The sequence below is a fragment of the Sinocyclocheilus grahami genome, unplaced genomic scaffold (genome assembly GCF_001515645.1).
Source record: "Sinocyclocheilus grahami isolate Dianchi unplaced genomic scaffold, SAMN03320097.WGS_v1.1 scaffold2372.1, whole genome shotgun sequence".
Taxonomy (NCBI): domain Eukaryota; kingdom Metazoa; phylum Chordata; class Actinopteri; order Cypriniformes; family Cyprinidae; genus Sinocyclocheilus; species Sinocyclocheilus grahami.
The window spans coordinates 41,784-60,202 of record NW_015507551.1 but is presented as its reverse complement, the minus strand read 5'-3'; the positions used below and the strand labels follow the sequence as shown (position 1 = coordinate 60,202).

Sequence of the window (18,419 nt, the reverse complement as noted above, 5' to 3'; positions counted from 1 at the left end):
TGAACGGTCCATGATGAGCAGTGCGTCTGCAGATCGTGAGGTGCGCTGTCTGCTGTGAACGCCACGCCTGACCCTCGGCCTGCTGGGAGCTGCAACTCTTTCCATGTGTTTATTTGAGGTGCTTTTATGTCCAGATCAGAAGCGCTTTCAGACTCTTTTCTCATGGCTTTGATTGCTCAGACACTAGCGGCGGAGTTCCTGTCTGCATCGAGTGGCAAAGTAATGCGGCCCTTCCTCTGGGCTGCGCTGTGAGCGTCTCGCTGCGGTCCTGTTGTGCTCGTCTTCTCTCTTCTGAGCGTCAGAATGAGACATTGTGTCGGGACAGAGAAGAGCGTGTGATCTCTGACCAGCAGTTTTGCACTGATCCAGAAAAATGAATGGAGGAAAAGAGAGGGAGGGTGCTGAGGGCAGAGGTCAGCTCGCCCAGGTGCCCATCGGCTGGCAGCGCAAGGTGGAGGCCTCGGGGGTCCTGTATATCAGGTATGGACCTGCTCTGTCTGAACATGCATCGCCAGGGTCCACATTCATTCCTGCCGAAATTAACCATCCATAAACATTTCCTAACAGCCGTGAATCACTATTTTGCATTATTTGTATTAAAAATATATTTTCGTCGATGCGACAGCATCATTTATGAGGTTCGGTGAAACTGCAGCTGACACAAAAACGCTAAGACGCGTCGTGATTTGGTCCTGTTCTCATATCGATGGCTTAATCTGAGCCACTGCAAAAAAGTAGGGAGAAAAAATGCATTCTAGATCAACATCAGATGTTCATTGTGTTGGTTCTGATCCTGATAAGTTACCTGCCCAAAGCGAACGAACCTCTTCTGGAGGGTTCCGGTGGGCAGCATGTCATTTCACGTAGTTCTGCATACACAGCATTTATGTGTAGAAAGTGTCTAACATTATTTTACTGTAATTGTGATCATTTGGTGTGTGTGTTTAGTCCGAGTGGATCAGTGCTGTCCTGCCTCGAGCAGCTGAAGTCGTACCTGCTGACCGATGGCACGTGTAAGTGTGGTCTGGAGTGTCCTCTCGTCCTCCACAAGGTCAGTACTCCGACGTAATGCTGCCCATTTCACACAATCTGGACATCTTTCCTAAAGCCACACTGTACATCGTCATTGATGATAAATCACTGTGCTGTATTTTATTGTGAGATCTTTCCTCTACTTGTGTTCGTTCAGAGGAGCCTGCAGCTGTTCGATTATAACCGTCACATATCACATGTGCTCCAACTGAACTAAAACACAGCATTGTACATGAGAAAATTTCAATATGCATTTTTGTCGTCTGTTTAAAATCAGAACGAGCGATGGCAACGAATCACTCTTTTGAATCTGAATTGCCTGAATTGTAGTAATTGTGTAATTCAGTTCAATTCATTCAGATGTTCTCTTAATGAACCATTACGACTTTAGTCATTAAAAAAATCAGATACTTAAGAAACACAGAGAACAAAAAGAGTGCCATCAAAATAAAGCACAAGTCTTTTTTTTATTTTAATTTTTTGAAAGGTAGCAGAAACTTCAGCTAGTGCTGTATCATGAAAACATGGGGCTGTTCAGGCTGAAAGTGTTGTTATATCCGCCTACGGATTGATTTCCTCTGTGTGCGTTTGCTGTGTTTTATTCTGTTTTTTTATTCTGCAATGCATTTTGACAGTTTTTTTGAGTATGAAAGTGACTACCGGTATTATGTTGTTCCATGATATGGATCTTGCTATACCGTGGATACCGTTATATATTCATGAATTCAAATTTTGCATTTATGTAGTTTTGTTCAATTTGGTAAGCTTTGCAAATTTTAACACAAATGAGATAAAGAGTCGAGGCTTAACGTTTTTATCCTTTGTGTGCAACGCTGTACTACACAGGCATTAGTAATCAAACACAGCATCGTAACAGACCAAATTAATAGAGCACAAATCTCCTGCTCCAGTGGTTCCCAAACTGAGGGATCGTGTACAGTCAGCAGATTATTTTGCAAAAGAAACCTCTGCAGGGTGATAAAGACTCCACTGCGTAATTTTCCAGCTTATCATGCGGCCATTTGTCTGATAAGTAAATAATTGAGCGCAAAATATTAATTTGACATATTTTAATGACCTCAACATGACTGGCAGTACTCGCTTGAGTGCTCCGTTATCAGTTGTAGCAGTTGTGGTTGTATCAATAATGGCGTGATTGAAGAATCAGAGTTGTATTGCAGGGAGCCATGTAGAAATATAAATGAACGATGCATGGTTCTGCTCCAAGCATGAAAGTTACCAGTTTGTGAAAGGGCTTCCAGCGCCAGATAAACGTAAAGCAGATGATGAATATACTTAAGATTCACAAATACCAAAACAAGGTGTCTACAGCAGACGCGAGCGGCGCGATGAGACAAAAGCAAATAGAGCCCAGTGATGTTCTGCTGTGCATGCGGCGCGACGCGACAAACCCATGACAGTAACCTGATGCCCGTTCTATTTCTGACCAACTCCAGCGCTCTGACACAAAGAACAATTTCAAATCAAATTCAAAGAGAATAGTGAAAAAATTGTTTCCTCAAAAATATTCAGCAGCACAACTGTTTTCAACATTGATGATAATCAGAAATGTTTCTTGAGCAGCAGATCAGCATATTATACTGATTTCTGAAGATCATGTGACACTGAAGACTGGAGGAATGATGCTGAAAATACAGCTGCGCATCACAGAAATACAGTAGCCTATATGTTAAAACATTCAAATAGATCATTAAAATTTACAATATTTCAGAATATTACAGTGTTTACTGTATTTTTAATAAATAAATGTTGTCTTCGTGAGTAGAAGAGACTTTCCAAAAAAAAAAAAGGGGAGGGGTGGGGGGCCTTGATAATATTGTTCTCTACAAAATGGGGGCCCGGCAGAAAAAGTTTGGGAACCACCGGCCAACTCAAACACACAATATTTAATTTAAATTAATTCATACAGGCCTACCTCATGTTGCACGTTTGCACTTTTTGAGAAAAACAATGGCACAATAAAAAAAGTATTTTCAGGTTTATGTCCAATCCCTCACTTTTTCTAGTTATACAAGGTTAAAATATTTTACCTGTAATTTTTTTTTCTCATATCGCAATATAATATCTATCACCTGGACAGTGTAAAATATCGTGATATGAATTTTAGCTCATATCGCCCACCCCTAACTGTTTGGATGTGAGGTTAACTTCCTGTAATCAGTGTGGTGCCATTGACTGAGATTTACTCGCACCTAAATGCAGGGGCGGACATAACAAATAATCAAGGTAAGCAGCCGCTTAGGGCCCTGGGGGAATCCGGGGGCCCCATCTGATATTGGCGAAACATATTTGTGTTCTGGAGAGCGTCAAATGTTCACTCACTCACTCAGTTTTTGTCCAGTGCTGAGTTCTGCAAGCTCGCGAATCCTCTCTTTATAACGACGTGTAGATACGATGTAAATAAGAGATTGATTGTGCAGTGTGGAAAGCTTCACTGATTAACGGAATGTCGTGAGATCGTGATAAACTGAAGTGAATAGAGCTTTTAGTGATTATAGAGCGAGCGCTCTTTGTTAAAAGGACACAGTTATTGTGTTAGGGCCCCATACCTGAAATTTGCTTAAGTCCGCCCCTGCCTAAATGTCACATCAAATAAACAAAACTAACTGTGACTTCATGCCGACACTCAAGTCTTGGTCTGAAATGTCTGTTTTCTCAGGTTTTCAATTTTGATCCTGGTGCGGTGGTGAAGCAGAGGACTGCGGAGGATGTGAAGAGCGATGAGGATGTTACGAAGCTCTGCATCCACAAGAGAAAGCTGATCGCTGTGGCGACGCTGCATAAGAGCATGGAGCTGCCGCGTCCGTCCCTGACGCTCACCAGCCCCGGCGGAGGCACACGTATGACAACAGAGGATTACTCTAGCGAAGGATTGCTTCGCTTTTGTGTGAAATTGATAAGAACATTTATGGAGAAGTGATGAATCTTTGATATTTCCCTCTTTTTAAACTTGTGAATGTTTTTTCTCATTATTTGATTAATTTTACTGTGCATTGTTGCAGGGGTTCCTTTGTTGTTAATTAAGTAATGCTAACCTATTGATAAATATAATGAATGTCACAATATTACCTTTAATGGCAAATATCATAACTAATGACAATCTCAGGAACTCACTGCAGTTCTAGCAGAAAACCCCTAGCGGCTCATAAATACCCTCGCTAGGAAACCCTGAGCATTCGCATCCCATTCTGCACCTGAAATGACTGACAGCGGCTCTCGCTCTTCTTGTAGGTGTGACGTCTGTGACCCGTAACGCACAGCCTCGAGCAATAAGGAATAAAACCCACGAGGGCCAGCCCGAATGTAAGAACCCGTTCAAGGCGATGATGGCGGCGGGGCAGCGGCACTTCTCTCCGGATCCGTGCGGCTCACAGCAGCAGGAGGTTTTCCCTGTGTATTCCCGGCAGAGGCTGGCCAGCAGAGAGCCGGGGCCCAAGTCCCCCTACCGCAGCGTGCACATGCTGAGCCCTCCCTCGCAAACCTTCGGGGACGGCTCTCTGTCCCCACGAACAGACGCTCTCGGCAGTCCTGATGGGTTTGTGCGCAACACCCCCTGCGGCTTCCAGGGGACCGGCAGTCCCGGGGCCATGCACAGCAGCAGCCGCCGCATCCCTTTGTCTTCTCCTGGAGTCATGATGCATGGCTCGCCCGCTGCCCAGTCGTCCTGCATCATGGCTGGAAGGACTAACATGCCTCTGTCCCCTCCGGCCCCCAACAAGAGCCCGATCATGAAGAAGCCCCTGTGCAGCTACCCGCCGGGCATGGACTCCAGCAGGACTGTGTTTCATCACAAGGCCCCGTCTGCTCCCGCCTGTGCCCTGCAGAGCAAGCAGCTGAGCTCCGAGAAGGACCCTCTCGGCATCCTGGATCCGATTCCCAGTAAACCCAACCCTTCCGCTTTCCAGCCCAGCGTCCACTCTCAGGTACCAATGATGAATGTAAACATCCCCCCCGCCATCGTCCCGCTGCCGAGTAACCTGCCTCTGCCCTCGGTGAAGCCGGGGCCGGTGGGTCACATGCAGAGGACTCAGCACACCGCCTCTGTCTCCCCGTCGCCCGTCACCTCTCCCGTGCACATGTCCGGGCCGGTCTTGGGCCGCATGGAGGCGTCTCCGCAGCGCTCCCGCTCCTCCTCCACCTCCTCGGAGCAGGGAACCTTCGCTGTTCCCCCCTGTAGCAGTATGAAGGTCCCGCCGCGCTCGCCCAGGTCCTCCATGAGCTCGCCCCGGCCTGCTCTGCCCTCCAGCCCGTCTAGCAAACCGGATGCTCTCCACCAGTACAAAGACGTGCCCAGCCAGCTGCTGGCCGGGATGAGTGCTCAGCACAACCCCATGTATCCGCACGCCCCGCAGAAGGAGCACCCGGGCCTTTTGGGAATGCCACTGAACCAGATCCTTAAACAACACAACGCTGCCTCTTTCCCTGCCAGCAGTCTCCTCTCAGCGGCCGCCAAAGCACAGCTAGCAAATCAAAACAAGCTCATGGGAGGTGTGTCGAGTGCAGGGACGTCTGATGCTAGCAGGGCTGTCGAAGGCCACAACACTCTAAATCCCATGTTGCCACCCAACCCTTCCATGATGATGCCCAGCCGCGAGGGCCAGAGCGGACGCGCGGCGCTTCGGGACAAGCTCATGGCGCAGCAGCGCGACCCTCTCCGCAAGCGCAAGCTTCCTCCAAACGCTGCCAACCACGAGAACAGCTTCTTCAACATGAGGACACCCTGTCCTTCCACTGAGCTTATGAGAAAAACCTCTCGACTGCCCTCCAACACGTCAATGGCCCAGCTACTCCAGTCTCTGAGCAACCACAGTTCCCACATGAGAAACCCAGGCCGCGCACACTTTAGCGAGGGGGCCATGGTCTCCGGAGCGGGGCCTCAGAGTGCACGGGTCCAGCAGCGGCTGCAGGGACAGACGGAGGCCATGCTCTGCCCCGGCGCGGAGTCTGTGGCGCTCCCAGCCCAGGGCCAGTATCCAGGCATGATGAACCAGATGCAGGCGACAGCGATGGGAAACTGCGGACCCGTGAACCACAGCGGAAGCCATGTGATGGGACACGCGAGCGCTCACTTTCAGCAGCGCGTCCCGCCGAACATCACCTGCATGCTGCCCAGCGGCGCTGATGACCGAGGTGAGGAGAATATCCAGCGTCTTGATGATGGTTAAACCAAATTGGTATTGAGAATTATGAAATTTCACTACTATCTAACATGTTGGCATCATGACACCCTTATTTCAAACATAAATATCATTATATTGAAATAAAAGTACCTGTATGGTGATGTAAGATTTTGGTGATATCGCCCACCTCAGCCCAGGTTTTAGGTTTTAGGTTGATCTTAGCTGATTGGTGGCAGTTTCTAATTACAGGGCCAGAGGAAAAAGAATGTTTCTAATGATTTGGAAGCAGTCGTTCACATGGCTTAAAAACAATAATTGATTTTAATTTTTTTGTGACAAGCCATTGAACATTTTTGCAGGGCAGTAGATCTGGAAATAAACTCTCAAATTGAGCCCTGCTAAATTCAGTTTTGTATTAACTACCACTCTAAATATTGATATATGTTATGATGTTATAATGAATATGTGAGTTGCTGGAGCTGTTATATAGTGAATATAGTCACACACAAACACCTTTTAAACTATATTCACCGCTATATAACATAAGTTCAAACATGAGAAACCCAGGCCGCGCACACTTTAGCGAGGGGGCCGTGGTCTCCGGAGCGGGGCCTCAGAGTGCACGGGTCCAGCAGCGGCTGCAGGGACAGACGGAGGCCATGCTCTGCCCCGGCGCGGAGTCTGTGGCGCTCCCAGCCCAGGGCCAGTATCCAGGCATGATGAACCAGATGCAGGCGACAGCGATGGGAAACTGCGGACCCGTGAACCACAGCGGAAGCCATGTGATGGGACACGCGAGCGCTCACTTTCAGCAGCGCGTCCCGCCGAACATCACCTGCATGCTGCCCAGCGGCGCTGATGACCGAGGTGAGGAGAATATCCAGCGTCTTGATGATGGTTAAACCAAATTGGTATTGAGAATTATGAAATTTCACTACTATCTAACATGTTGGCATCATGACACCCTTATTTCAAACATAAATATCATTATATTGAAATAAAAGTACCTGTATGGTGATGTAAGATTTTGGTGATATCGCCCACCTCAGCCCAGGTTTTAGGTTTTAGGTTGATCTTAGCTGATTGGTGTGCAGTTTCTAATTACAGGGCCAGAGGAAAAAGAATGTTTCTAATGATTTGGAAGCAGTCGTTCACATGGCTTAAAAACAATAATTGATTTTAATTTTTTTGTGACAAGCCATTGAACATTTTTGCAGGGCAGTAGATCTGGAAAAAAACTCTCAAATTGAGCCCTGCTAAATTCAGTTTTGTATTAACTACCACTCTAAATATTGATATATGTTATGATGTTATAATGAATATGTGAGTTGCTGGAGCTGTTATATAGTGAATATAGTCACACACAAACACCTTTTAAACTATATTCACCGCTATATAACATAAGTTCAAACTGATAAAATCATCTGCTAAATAGCTAAATTCGTAAGACCAACGAGTCAGTTCTTATAATCGCACTAAATCAAGGGTAAAAATGGCTTAACCCTCTAGGCAAAACTGGCCTTTTCCATGTTTTCTTTAATTTTGCATAAACAATAAGCAGGATTTTCTGTTCCATCCCAGTAGTGCTGTCAAACGATTAATCGCATCCAAAATAAAAGTTTTTGTTTACATAATATATTTATGTGTGCTGTGTATATTTATTATGTATATATAAATACACACACATACAGTATATATTTTTTATAAATATTTACATGTATATGCATATATATATTTATATTCTTATATTTTATATTATATATAAATATATTTATTATATAAACATAACATATTTTTCTTAAATATATACATACATGTGTTTGTATTTATATATACATAATAAATATACACAGTGAGTGTACACACATATATTATGTAAACAAAACTTTTATTTTGGACGTGATTAATCGTTTGACAGCACTACATGCCAGCTTCCTTCTGATCTGATCTGAAGTGACGAGTCGTATTCTGTAAGCAGGTTCTGCTGATGTGTGCAGCATCTTTTGATCATTATGAGAGTCACTTGAAAACAGTGTTCAAATCTCTGTCATTAAGTCAATCTATCTAAGTTAATTACATTGGAGAGCAGATTACCTGCTGTCAGCTCACCATAATGTGTCTTAATAATATTCGTTGTCATAATCATACTTAAAATTCAAATTCAATGATTTGTTAGACTGTAAGAAACGGAGGTTAAAAAAGAAGAGGTTGTGTCCTCAATGCATGCATGTAAATTGCTTTTTTTTTTTTTTTTTTTGCTAACGCTGCACAGATGCAGTGCTAGCATGTTCTGCTTCAGGCCTGTTTCTATTTTCTTTGCTAGAGCACTTGCACTCACACGGTTAAAAACCTGTGTTATACCCTGTGTACACACATCTTCCCTGACCTGTTCAGTCATGTATTTGTGTGTGTGTGTGTGTGTGTGTGTGTGTGTGTGAGTGAATCATACCTTGGAAAGCACTACCAGTCATCTCACTGCTGTCTCCATGGCAACCTCCCCAGCAGCCGCTGGCAGTAGATCACACACACACTGTCCGCAGTGGCCGTCATTCTGTGACACGCAGCATTCATTATGCAACACGACACGACTGCTGTCGAACATGCGTTTCATTTCAGTGGATGTGCATGAGTTCAGTGTGAGGTTTAAGCTTGATTACACACTGAACGCACATCATGCGTTAGCATTCATTGTGCCGCCACACACCGTTTATCATCCAGAACAGAATTTTACACACTGATCTGCAGCTCAGCAAACTAAACACACGCTCACAATAAACATGCTGGATTTTATAAACTTAAGCTACTTGTTCCAGCTCTAGCCCTCAATGTCCCGCAGAGTCCAGCCTGATCAAACTCCGCTGTAGTTTCCTCGTGATTATCTTGATCAGGTTTGGAGCTCACCTGAAGGACAGTGGATCTTGAGGGATATTGAGCAAGTATTTCACACTTTTGAAGAGCCTTCAAGTAATTATATAATGAAATATCTGCAATTGTTTACATGTGGCTATTTTTTTAGTTTTAGTGGCTTTACTAGCATGGCGTAAATTTGGACATTTAAAGTTACAAGATTAGTAATCAAATCACACTAGTCTTATGCTAAAAATATAATATTGTTTTACATCTTGTGGTTGTACTTTTTAAACATCCTGCTTGCATTCTTTTCCATATTTTATTTCCTCTGTGTATGGTCATATTTGGAGATGTGACTGGTAACACTTCTGTTGCTAACAGGCGAGGCGGCATCGCTGAGCTGCAGCATCGCTAACACTCCTCAGATGAGCGGCGTGACGGCGGCCGCGGGGCACATGTACCACCATCACCCCACACTGCAGGGCATGCACGGGGTCTCTGCTTATCCGGGCCAGGGGCATTCCTTTGCAACGGCTCCTTTCACAGACAGTAATGTTCCCAACTCCAACAGCTTGCCTTGCCTGTACCAGGATTATCAGGTGACTCACTCAGTCCAGTAAACAGTCCTTTCCTTGACTGTAGCTAGCCTGCTCTAAGTGACGTACTCTTGTTTGTGTGGTTTTTGCTGTTTTCAGGGCTGCATGCCTGACGGCGGCCAGCCTGCGATGAGCTCTCATTCTGGAGATGCAGGTCTGTACCGAGAGGCTCTGCAGAAGCTGCAGGGTCAGGCTGACGTTTCCATGGCGGGAGCCTCTGGAGGCCAGAGTTCGGTGGAGTCTGTGGATGCGATCTACAGAGCGGTGGTGGACGCCGCTGGCAAAGGCATGCATGTGACCATCACTACCGGCGTGAGCACACAGGCCAGTCCCGTCCCCGCGCTCAGCGCCATGAGTGCCTTCACCGCCTCCATCGGGCCGCCGCTCAGCCTGCCTCATGCCGTTAACGCGGTCATACACGCGCCGCGCGGATCCGAGAGGACGGACCCCGGCCGAATGCAGCTGCCCAACCACACGCGCAGAAGCTCCGAGCAAAGCAAGAACACGCCTGACGGCGCAGACACGCACGCGTATTTCCGCTCGCCTAGCGCCGCCACACCTCGCCCGCACTGGGACGAGCCCAACCACGCGCACTGGAGAGGAGAGGAGTTTCTGGAGTGCTCCACCCAGGTGCACAGCAGTCCATGCAGCAGCAAAAGAGAGAGAAAAACCGTGATGGAGTGTCTGCAGGAGACAGCCTCCGACGCTCAGACAGACGACAGCGCGAGCCTGCGGTTTAGCCACCGCGCCAGAGAACGGCTAGAGCTCAATGGAGCGCTGCCTCATGGAGGATACGGGGAGCCGCTCACCGGAGATGACCAGTCGCCCGGATCCTCCACCAGCTTGGAAGGGCCGCTGCTCAAAGACTACACTCACTTCAACGGGCACTTTAACGGACACTGTGCACCCAGCCCCTCGGACACCAGGAGCCTCAGCAGCGAGGAGGAGCTGCGGCACCCAGACTCTCCTTCAGCAGAGATGCTGCACTACAGGCCTCGGGCCTTCAATGTGAGCGAGCTGGTCTGGCCGATCAAAGGCTTCCCGCCCTGGCCGAACAAACTGATGGGAGAAGAGCATGGGCGCAATCCCAGCATGCAACTGTCAGAACAGGCCAGGGTAAGAGACGCTGCCTTGTCCTGTCTATATGCCCTTGAAGGTGCCTTACCCAAAAGTCAATTATTGTGCAACGTGAAAATATGATACAGAAACATCATATGTCATTTTGCCGTAAAGCAGTGGCTAGTGCAGCAGCCCAAACATTTCAGTGAGATTTGTCTCAGTGGTTTTGTCAGTGTTTGTCTGGATTATGAGGGCTTTTAGATCAAAGATTTAGGTCAAATTTCAAATCTTCAACTGCAGTAGTAAATATAGCAGACAGTAGGTTTTCTGGGTTCTGCTGTTGAGGTAACAGATCTGCTGTTTGAACTCTTTTTAGGTGGAACCGGAGCAGCTGAAAACACTAACACAAGACCTTCAGGTGCTGGACAGAGCCAACAAAAAAAACAGGAAGTAAGTGTCTGTAATCAGCGATCCTAGAAGCCTAAATTGTAAAGAAACATCTACAAAATATCTACAAAAAAAAAGGTTAAAAGGAGATGCTCAAACCAGCCGAACAGGAGGGGCAACCAAAGATTTAAAATTTATCTCGATTGAAGAAATAGTGCAACACTCACTCTAGGAAAAAAAAAAACATCTACAAGTGAGAATGTTAAATGGTGTGTCTGAGTTTTCACATGCTGTTTAAGGGTTAGTGAAATAGTAAGTTGATGTTACCACGATAAGACCATCTCGCTCAAGCAGTAGAGCTGATCTGAGATCAAGCACAAGCTCATCTTTAAGATGCTCTCAGATTTCTTCATTCTATGGCTTCGTCATGCCTGGAGCTGATCTGTGCTGGTTGCTGAGGAAATACAACAACTTTGCGCTGTGGATCGCTGGATTCCCCTCTCTCGCCCCCCGGCCTCTCCTCCCTCTAGCCCCCGGCCTCTGCTCCCTCTAGCCCCCGGCCTCTGCTCACTCTAGCCTCCGCCCGTTCCTCACTCTAGCCCCCGGCCTCCGCTCCTCACTCTAGCCCCAGGCCTCCGCTCACTCTAGCCCTCCGGCCGTTCCTCACTCTAGCCTCCGGCCTCTGCTCACTCTAGCCCCCGGCCTCCGCTCACTCTAGCCCCCGGCCTCCGCTCACTCTAGCCCCCGGCCTCCGCTCACTCTAGCCCCCGGCCTCCGCTCACTCTAGCCCCCGGCCTCCGCTCACTCTAGCCCCCGGCCTCCGCTCACTCTAGCCCCCGGCCTCCGCTCACTCTAGCCCCCGGCCTCCGCTCACTCTAGCCCCCGGCCTCCGCTCACTCTAGCCCCCGGCCTCCGCTCACTCTAGCCCCCGGCCTCCGCTCACTCTAGCCCCCGGCCTCCGCTCACTCTAGCCCCCGGCCTCCGCTCACTCTAGCCCCCGGCCTCCGCTCACTCTAGCCCCCGGCCTCCGCTCACTCTAGCCCCCGGCCTCCGCTCACTCTAGCCCCCGGCCTCCGCTCACTCTAGCCCCCGGCCTCCGCTCACTCTAGCCCCCGGCCTCCGCTCACTCTAGCCCCCGGCCTCCGCTCACTCTAGCCCCCGGCCTCCGCTCACTCTAGCCCCCGGCCTCCGCTCACTCTAGCCCCCGGCCTCCGCTCACTCTAGCCCCCGGCCTCCGCTCACTCTAGCCCCCGGCCTCCGCTCACTCTAGCCCCCGGCCTCCGCTCACTCTAGCCCCCGGCCTCCGCTCACTCTAGCCCCCGGCCTCCGCTCACTCTAGCCCCCGGCCTCCGCTCACTCTAGCCCCCGGCCTCCGCTCACTCTAGCCCCCGGCCTCCGCTCACTCTAGCCCCCGGCCTCCGCTCACTCTAGCCCCCGGCCTCCGCTCACTCTAGCCCCCGGCCTCCGCTCACTCTAGCCCCCGGCCTCCGCTCACTCTAGCCCCCGGCCTCCGCTCACTCTAGCCCCCGGCCTCCGCTCACTCTAGCCCCCGGCCTCCGCTCACTCTAGCCCCCGGCCTCCGCTCACTCTAGCCCCCGGCCTCCGCTCACTCTAGCCCCCGGCCTCCGCTCACTCTAGCCCCCGGCCTCCGCTCACTCTAGCCCCCGGCCTCCGCTCACTCTAGCCCCCGGCCTCCGCTCACTCTAGCCCCCGGCCTCCGCTCACTCTAGCCCCCGGCCTCCGCTCACTCTAGCCCCCGGCCTCCGCTCACTCTAGCCCCCGGCCTCCGCTCACTCTAGCCCCCGGCCTCCGCTCACTCTAGGCTGCCGTGTGTGATGCTGTGTTTCGTTGTGAAAGCAAAACTACTTTGTTTGGTCTTCCAAAAATGGACATGACTAGAAATCAGTGGTTAAGTTGTATTTACAACACTGTTCCAGAACACTTCAACCCAAATATTCAGATGTGTGCTGTACATTTTATGGAGGACCGTTTACTGATCCTGGGAGAGTAGACTACAATGCCAACTGTTCTGACTCACAGATTGTAAGTACGTTTTTTATATTTAAAGGATTTGCCACTGATGATTCAAACGCGAGTTTTGGGCAGTGTAGAGTAGGGCTTGTTGTTTGTCATTTCTCTTTTCAGAAAGGCGGGGCATAGAGGAGAAACAATAATGTACAGGATGTGGAAAATGTGTTTTTTGAACCTTAAACCGCAGAAACACATTTCATTACACCAAATACACAACATAATGTTCTTTTTAGCAGCATCACATGACCCCTTTAATAAGATAATAATTGACAGCACAGTCAGGGAATTTCTTGTTCAAAAGTCTCAGACAGTGGACATTTGTTTAGATGTGGTCTGAAAACAACAAAGATAACAATGAGTAAACAGTAATAACAATAACTCATCATAATCGGCAAGAAATAATCATCTACAATCATATTCTTTAAGTATTTAAAGGGGTCATATGATGTTGCTAAAAAGAACATTATGTTGTGTATTTGGTGTAATGAAATGTGTTTATGCGGTTTAAGGTTCAAAAAACACATTATTTTCCACATACTGTACATTATTGTTTCTCCTCTATGCCCCGCCTTTCTGAAACGCCTCGATTTTTACAAAACTCATCGTTCTGAAAAGCGAGGTGTGCTCTGATTGGCCAGCTATCCAGTGCATTGTGATTAGCCGAATACCTCAAGCGTGTGACGGAAATGTTACGCTCCTTGCCAGGTTCAGGAAACTTTCCTCCGTAAAATGTGCTGCACACACTTGAATATTGGGGTTGTACTGTTCTGGAACAGTGTTGTAAATAAAACTTAACCACTGAATTCTAGTTGTGTCCTCTTTCACAACGAAACACAGCGTCTTCACGACACGGCGGCGGCAGCAATACTACAGCGAGAATCAAAGTTACTCCTTCTTTCTTTGCTTGAACATTTGGGCGGTGTTATGCAAATCTTCCCACATCGTGACGTAGATATGTGGGGGCGTGTTAGAACGAGCCGTTTTAGGAGGCGTGGACCAGTCTTAACTTTTATAAAGACTATCTCTTTGGGTTTGAGACTTTAGTCTTTGCGACTTTAGGGATCTTCTGTATGCACAAACAGCTTGTAACACTCCAAAGACAAAGGAAAACTTGAAATCGCATCATTTGACCCTTTAACATGTACTGAAATTAAATATTATACTATGTAGTGCCTCTAGGTGTCCTGTGAAGCTCACAGAGAAAAAGTAGGTGAAAGGTCATTATATTTTACTGCGTCATTAAGTCGAATGGTAAATGTGAAGAACAACGTGTAACTGTCAATCCACACAGTTTACAATATTAAATACTTCAAATATAGTACTTACAAACATCACTTAAACTATGAAATTAAGTATTAAACATTAAGAAGACAATACGGCAGATGAACTTGGACACGTGAGTTGCTATCTGCTGCTCGAGTGAATAAACAAGCTCCTAGCTAATATACTCCTAGCTAAATGCAGCAAAGCACACTTACATTGTTTCAATGACTCACGTAAATGTCCACTTGATGGAAAATGATCGTTATTGTTCAGCCTCGGAACACTTGATGCTCCTCTGCGAGCGCTCACCGGATGACGTCACAGTAACAGGTACGTTCATGGGCTTAGCACCCAGGCGATGAAAAACTCTGTCTGCGCTGAGATGTTGAGAGGAGCCAGACTTGTCTAGCAACAAAGTAATGTCAATAACAATAATGCATAGACTAAGATAGTACAAATCATTAATGTTGTGTTTCTTTCTGAGCGCTTGTGTTATTGTGCTGCAGTTTGGCTTGACGTCTGTTGTTTTTAAAGGTGCGCTATTAATGCATCTCGTGTCTCTCTCTCTCGCAGGGCGGGAAAACTAAATCATCATTTAGAAGCTGCGATTCATGAGGCCATGAGTGAGTTGGACAAGATGTCTGGAACTGTGAGTTTCTCTCTCACACACACACACACACACATCATGGAGCTTGTTTTGATTGGATGAAGGGATGATACAGTGAAGCTGTTGTCTGTCGATCTGCAGGTTCATCAGGATCGTCAAGTCAAGCTGCCCAAACCCAAGAGGAGGAAGATCTCCAGATAACAGCAGCGACAGTGTCTCTCTCTCTTTGATCGTGGTGCTACACTCTAGCAGACGGCTCATCGTGGCTCCGCCCTCATCCAGTGACTGACAGGTGCTGGATCAGCCAATTAGAAAAGGCAACAAATACAACTTGTTGAAGAACTATTTTTTTCTAGTGTACAAGGAAAAATATCAAAATGCAAAAAAAAAAAAAAAATTACTGCATTTAAGAACACAGACAGTCCAAATATTTCTGATATGTTTTCGATGTGTATATAGACAATACAGAAATTTCATGGTAAAAACATGGGAAGAAGTGTAAATACTGTAGGATAATGACATGTACAAGCCAACTTAATGCACACTTTATCTTCAGCTGTACAAAACACAAAACAGAAATGTCTCATCGGCCCATAAGGCCCTGCGACATTACAATGAATAAGAGTCAATCTGAGACTTTTCTAAGCTTCAGTTTGAGTTGTATTTTGAGAGAGTGTGTGTGTGTGTGTGTCGGAGTGGACTTCACCAGCTCAATGGGTTTGATGCGGGTTTGACTCGAGCTTGTGGGCTTCTATATATATATATATATATATATATAGTTTAGGTCTTCCAGCACTAAACACTAATACATGAATATGTTTATAATTGTCCCGTGTCATTTTGCTGTGTTTTTTTTGTCTTTATATGGTTATGTTGGTCTTTCCTTTGTGGATTTGTTGTATTTGAGTTAGACAGCACTGGTTTGTGAGGTTTCATTGGAGTCGTTCTTACTGTAATGGCCAACGAAGAGGAAAACTAGGGGCCTTATAATGTTATTAATGACGCATGGACTCCCTGTTTATTTGACATGTTCAGTAAACTTGGCAATAATATGGCCCTGCGCAGATACTCGCTAAAGCCTTGTACTTCTGTACACACACACACTTCAGTATTATTCCTTTGCCTTTCATGATGCACTCAGTATTTTCTCTGTTAAAGTTTCACACATCAAGAATTTAACAGTACTTTTGGAAAATCTTAATTTCACTGTCCACTTAATGATGGAAGCCTCCAGTCATATCAGTAATGAAATAAAATTAGATTGACTCTACATGAAGACGGTCAGGAGCCTCATGAGATGACCAGCCGAACACCAATCACTTCATCTCAGTAACGTCAGGAGTCAGAATCAGTCCGAGAACAGGAACACAAACTGAAAAACCACTGCGTGTATCTCCACGTGGTGTAGTAATGTGGTGGTGTGTTTGATTCTGCATTATGGAAAGACACAGATGAGCTGTCGGTTTGTTGAATCTCATACTGTTCTAAAAGGCATTCATGGGAAATGTCACTTAGGTGAGAGGAGTTTGTTTTTGTCTTTGTGTCTGTTCTACTTTCATGAATATACGATCAGAAGGGTTAGTAAATGGCTTTAGCACTGAGGGGCAGTAGTGGTTTAGGGGTCATAGATGGGTTAGGAACAGGTCAGAGGTCAGCATTGTGCTCAGAATCACTGGAGTAAACATCTGCCAGCAACACTAACTCAATTTGAAGAGCTGATTTGAATTATTTTTGTGTGTAAACTCTATAGGTATGTGTGGGATTCGCAGCACATTGCTGTGTGAAACACTCATCAGCTTGCATCCGTTTGAAACTCTAAAGCAGGGCAGATTAAATACCAGATATTGGGAGTTTTCTCTCCTTGTTGTCGATCTTTACAGAAATCTCACTACGAAATTAAGTGCAATATTTCCATTCTGTGGAACTGGGAACTATATCGGCGCAGATATCGTTGTAATGTGTTTCAGAGGAGAAATGGTTCAAGCCCGTGAACAGACTCGATCGGCTCGTGCGTCTCTGCTGGTGAAGTCGGCTCTGTTGTTAGCGCAATGCTGCGAAAGTCTTACTGTTCAAGGTCAAAAACATTTTGTGTTCATGTGGTCAGTGTTGCCCAAAACATTTTCCATTTCAATTCTTCAGTCCTTTTCTTTCATTTCCTCTGTGCGTGCGTGTGTGTGGACATTTTTATTTTATTCTCTTTGCTTGCTGTTTTTTGATTGGTATCTGACTGGTATTACAAACCTTTCTGATGTCAGTATTTTTTTTCAATAAGTATCTGAGTATATATTTTCTCACCAGTATGTACTTTACAGCAGTCGACTTTGTAAAGTATGTTGTGCACTTGATTATGTTGAGTGTGAGAGTGAGAGAGAGTGTGTGTGTGTGTGTGTGTGTGGACATTTTTATTTTATTCTCTTTGCTTGCTGTTTTTTGATTGGTATCTGACTGGTATTACAAACCTTTCAGATTTTTTTTCAATACGTATCTGAGTATATATTTTCTCACCAGTATGTACTTTACAGCAGTCGACTTTGTAAAGTATGTTGTGCACTTGATTATGTTTGTTTCTGATAGCTTTGATGTGGCTGTTAGGCTTAGTTTGTTAAAGTCCATAATTTCTTATGGTTTCATTTTATTTTTTAAGATGTCCTAAACAGCAGTTTTGTAAATATTGTGAACATTACAGGTCATGCTGTGATGTGACATTGAAATGATGTTGCACCAATGTTTCAATTAAAATCTGGTCACTAAATCTTGGTCATTAAACTGGCGTTTTTACTGTAGCTTTATATGATGGATCATCAGAAATTATTCAAAGTATATTTGCTTTGTTATTACTATTTTCAAATTTACTCTAGATTTTCGGTTTAATTTAGTTTCAGCAATGGTTTTGTTGGTTACATTTTTGTTTTTATTTCATGGACAAATTTATTCATGAATTATGATTTCTTTCAATTTTGGAAATTGGTGAACTACCATTTTTCACTTTATATAAAGTCCTTTGAATTTAAGGTTGCCTTCATGCAAAGCGGTCTGCTTCATCACTGCTAACAGAGGTGACCAATAAAACGAGGTACTAGAAGCAGGTACATTTTCGGGTGACTTATTAATGTTTCCTTGAGACAGTTAATGATGGGATGAGGCACTTTATTTTACACAAGATTTCACGTGTATCCAGTCCTCTCAAATGTTTATTATGGCCTGAAGTTTCTTCTATAATTACTGCAATCTCTCATTGGATGTAGGAAAAAGATAGACTAAGATCAATAGAAATTCATGTTTCAGAATCCAGGAAAAAAAACAACATTTAGCTGAGATTCTGTAGGCATTTGCATTTGATCACAAACATGTTCATGAATCATTAATAAGAGAAATGCTAAAGCAGAAACTGCTGCTTTGTTCAGGTGTGGTAAGATGATGCATTTCTGCCATAACATCATAAATCTAGCAACT

The 18,419-nt window shown here is 45.8% G+C and overlaps 1 protein-coding gene and 1 long non-coding RNA gene across 3 annotated transcripts in view; one reads left to right on the top strand and one right to left on the bottom strand.

The window, feature by feature from the left end:
* Positions 1-17,305, top strand: part of LOC107574887 (methyl-CpG-binding domain protein 5-like) — a 17,639-nt gene extending 334 nt beyond the window's left edge. Inside the window, exons 1-10 of one of the 2 annotated variants that reach the window (XM_016261306.1) lie at positions 1-480; positions 949-1,051; positions 3,713-3,893; positions 4,285-5,870; positions 6,728-7,040; positions 9,405-9,622; positions 9,719-10,735; positions 11,055-11,128; positions 14,933-15,008; positions 15,108-17,305. The exon at positions 1-480 is cut by the window's left edge and continues 334 nt beyond it. In XM_016261306.1, the coding sequence (XP_016116792.1) occupies positions 374-480; positions 949-1,051; positions 3,713-3,893; positions 4,285-5,870; positions 6,728-7,040; positions 9,405-9,622; positions 9,719-10,735; positions 11,055-11,128; positions 14,933-15,008; positions 15,108-15,167 (3,735 nt within the window). In that variant the 5' untranslated portion in view covers positions 1-373 and the 3' untranslated portion in view covers positions 15,168-17,305. Of the gene's footprint in view, positions 481-948; positions 1,052-3,712; positions 3,894-4,284; positions 6,184-6,727; positions 7,041-9,404; positions 9,623-9,718; positions 10,736-11,054; positions 11,129-14,932; positions 15,009-15,107 lie in introns of both variants that reach the window. The other variant, XM_016261305.1, reaches the window with a different exon arrangement.
* On the bottom strand, positions 13,363-15,103 carry LOC107574889 (uncharacterized). Its single transcript, XR_001607754.1, has 3 exons — positions 15,042-15,103; positions 14,575-14,764; positions 13,363-13,429 (listed from the first exon to the last, which is right to left on the bottom strand). It is a non-coding gene; the product is annotated as an uncharacterized lncRNA (long non-coding RNA).
* Positions 17,306-18,419: the final 1,114 nt, after the last annotated feature.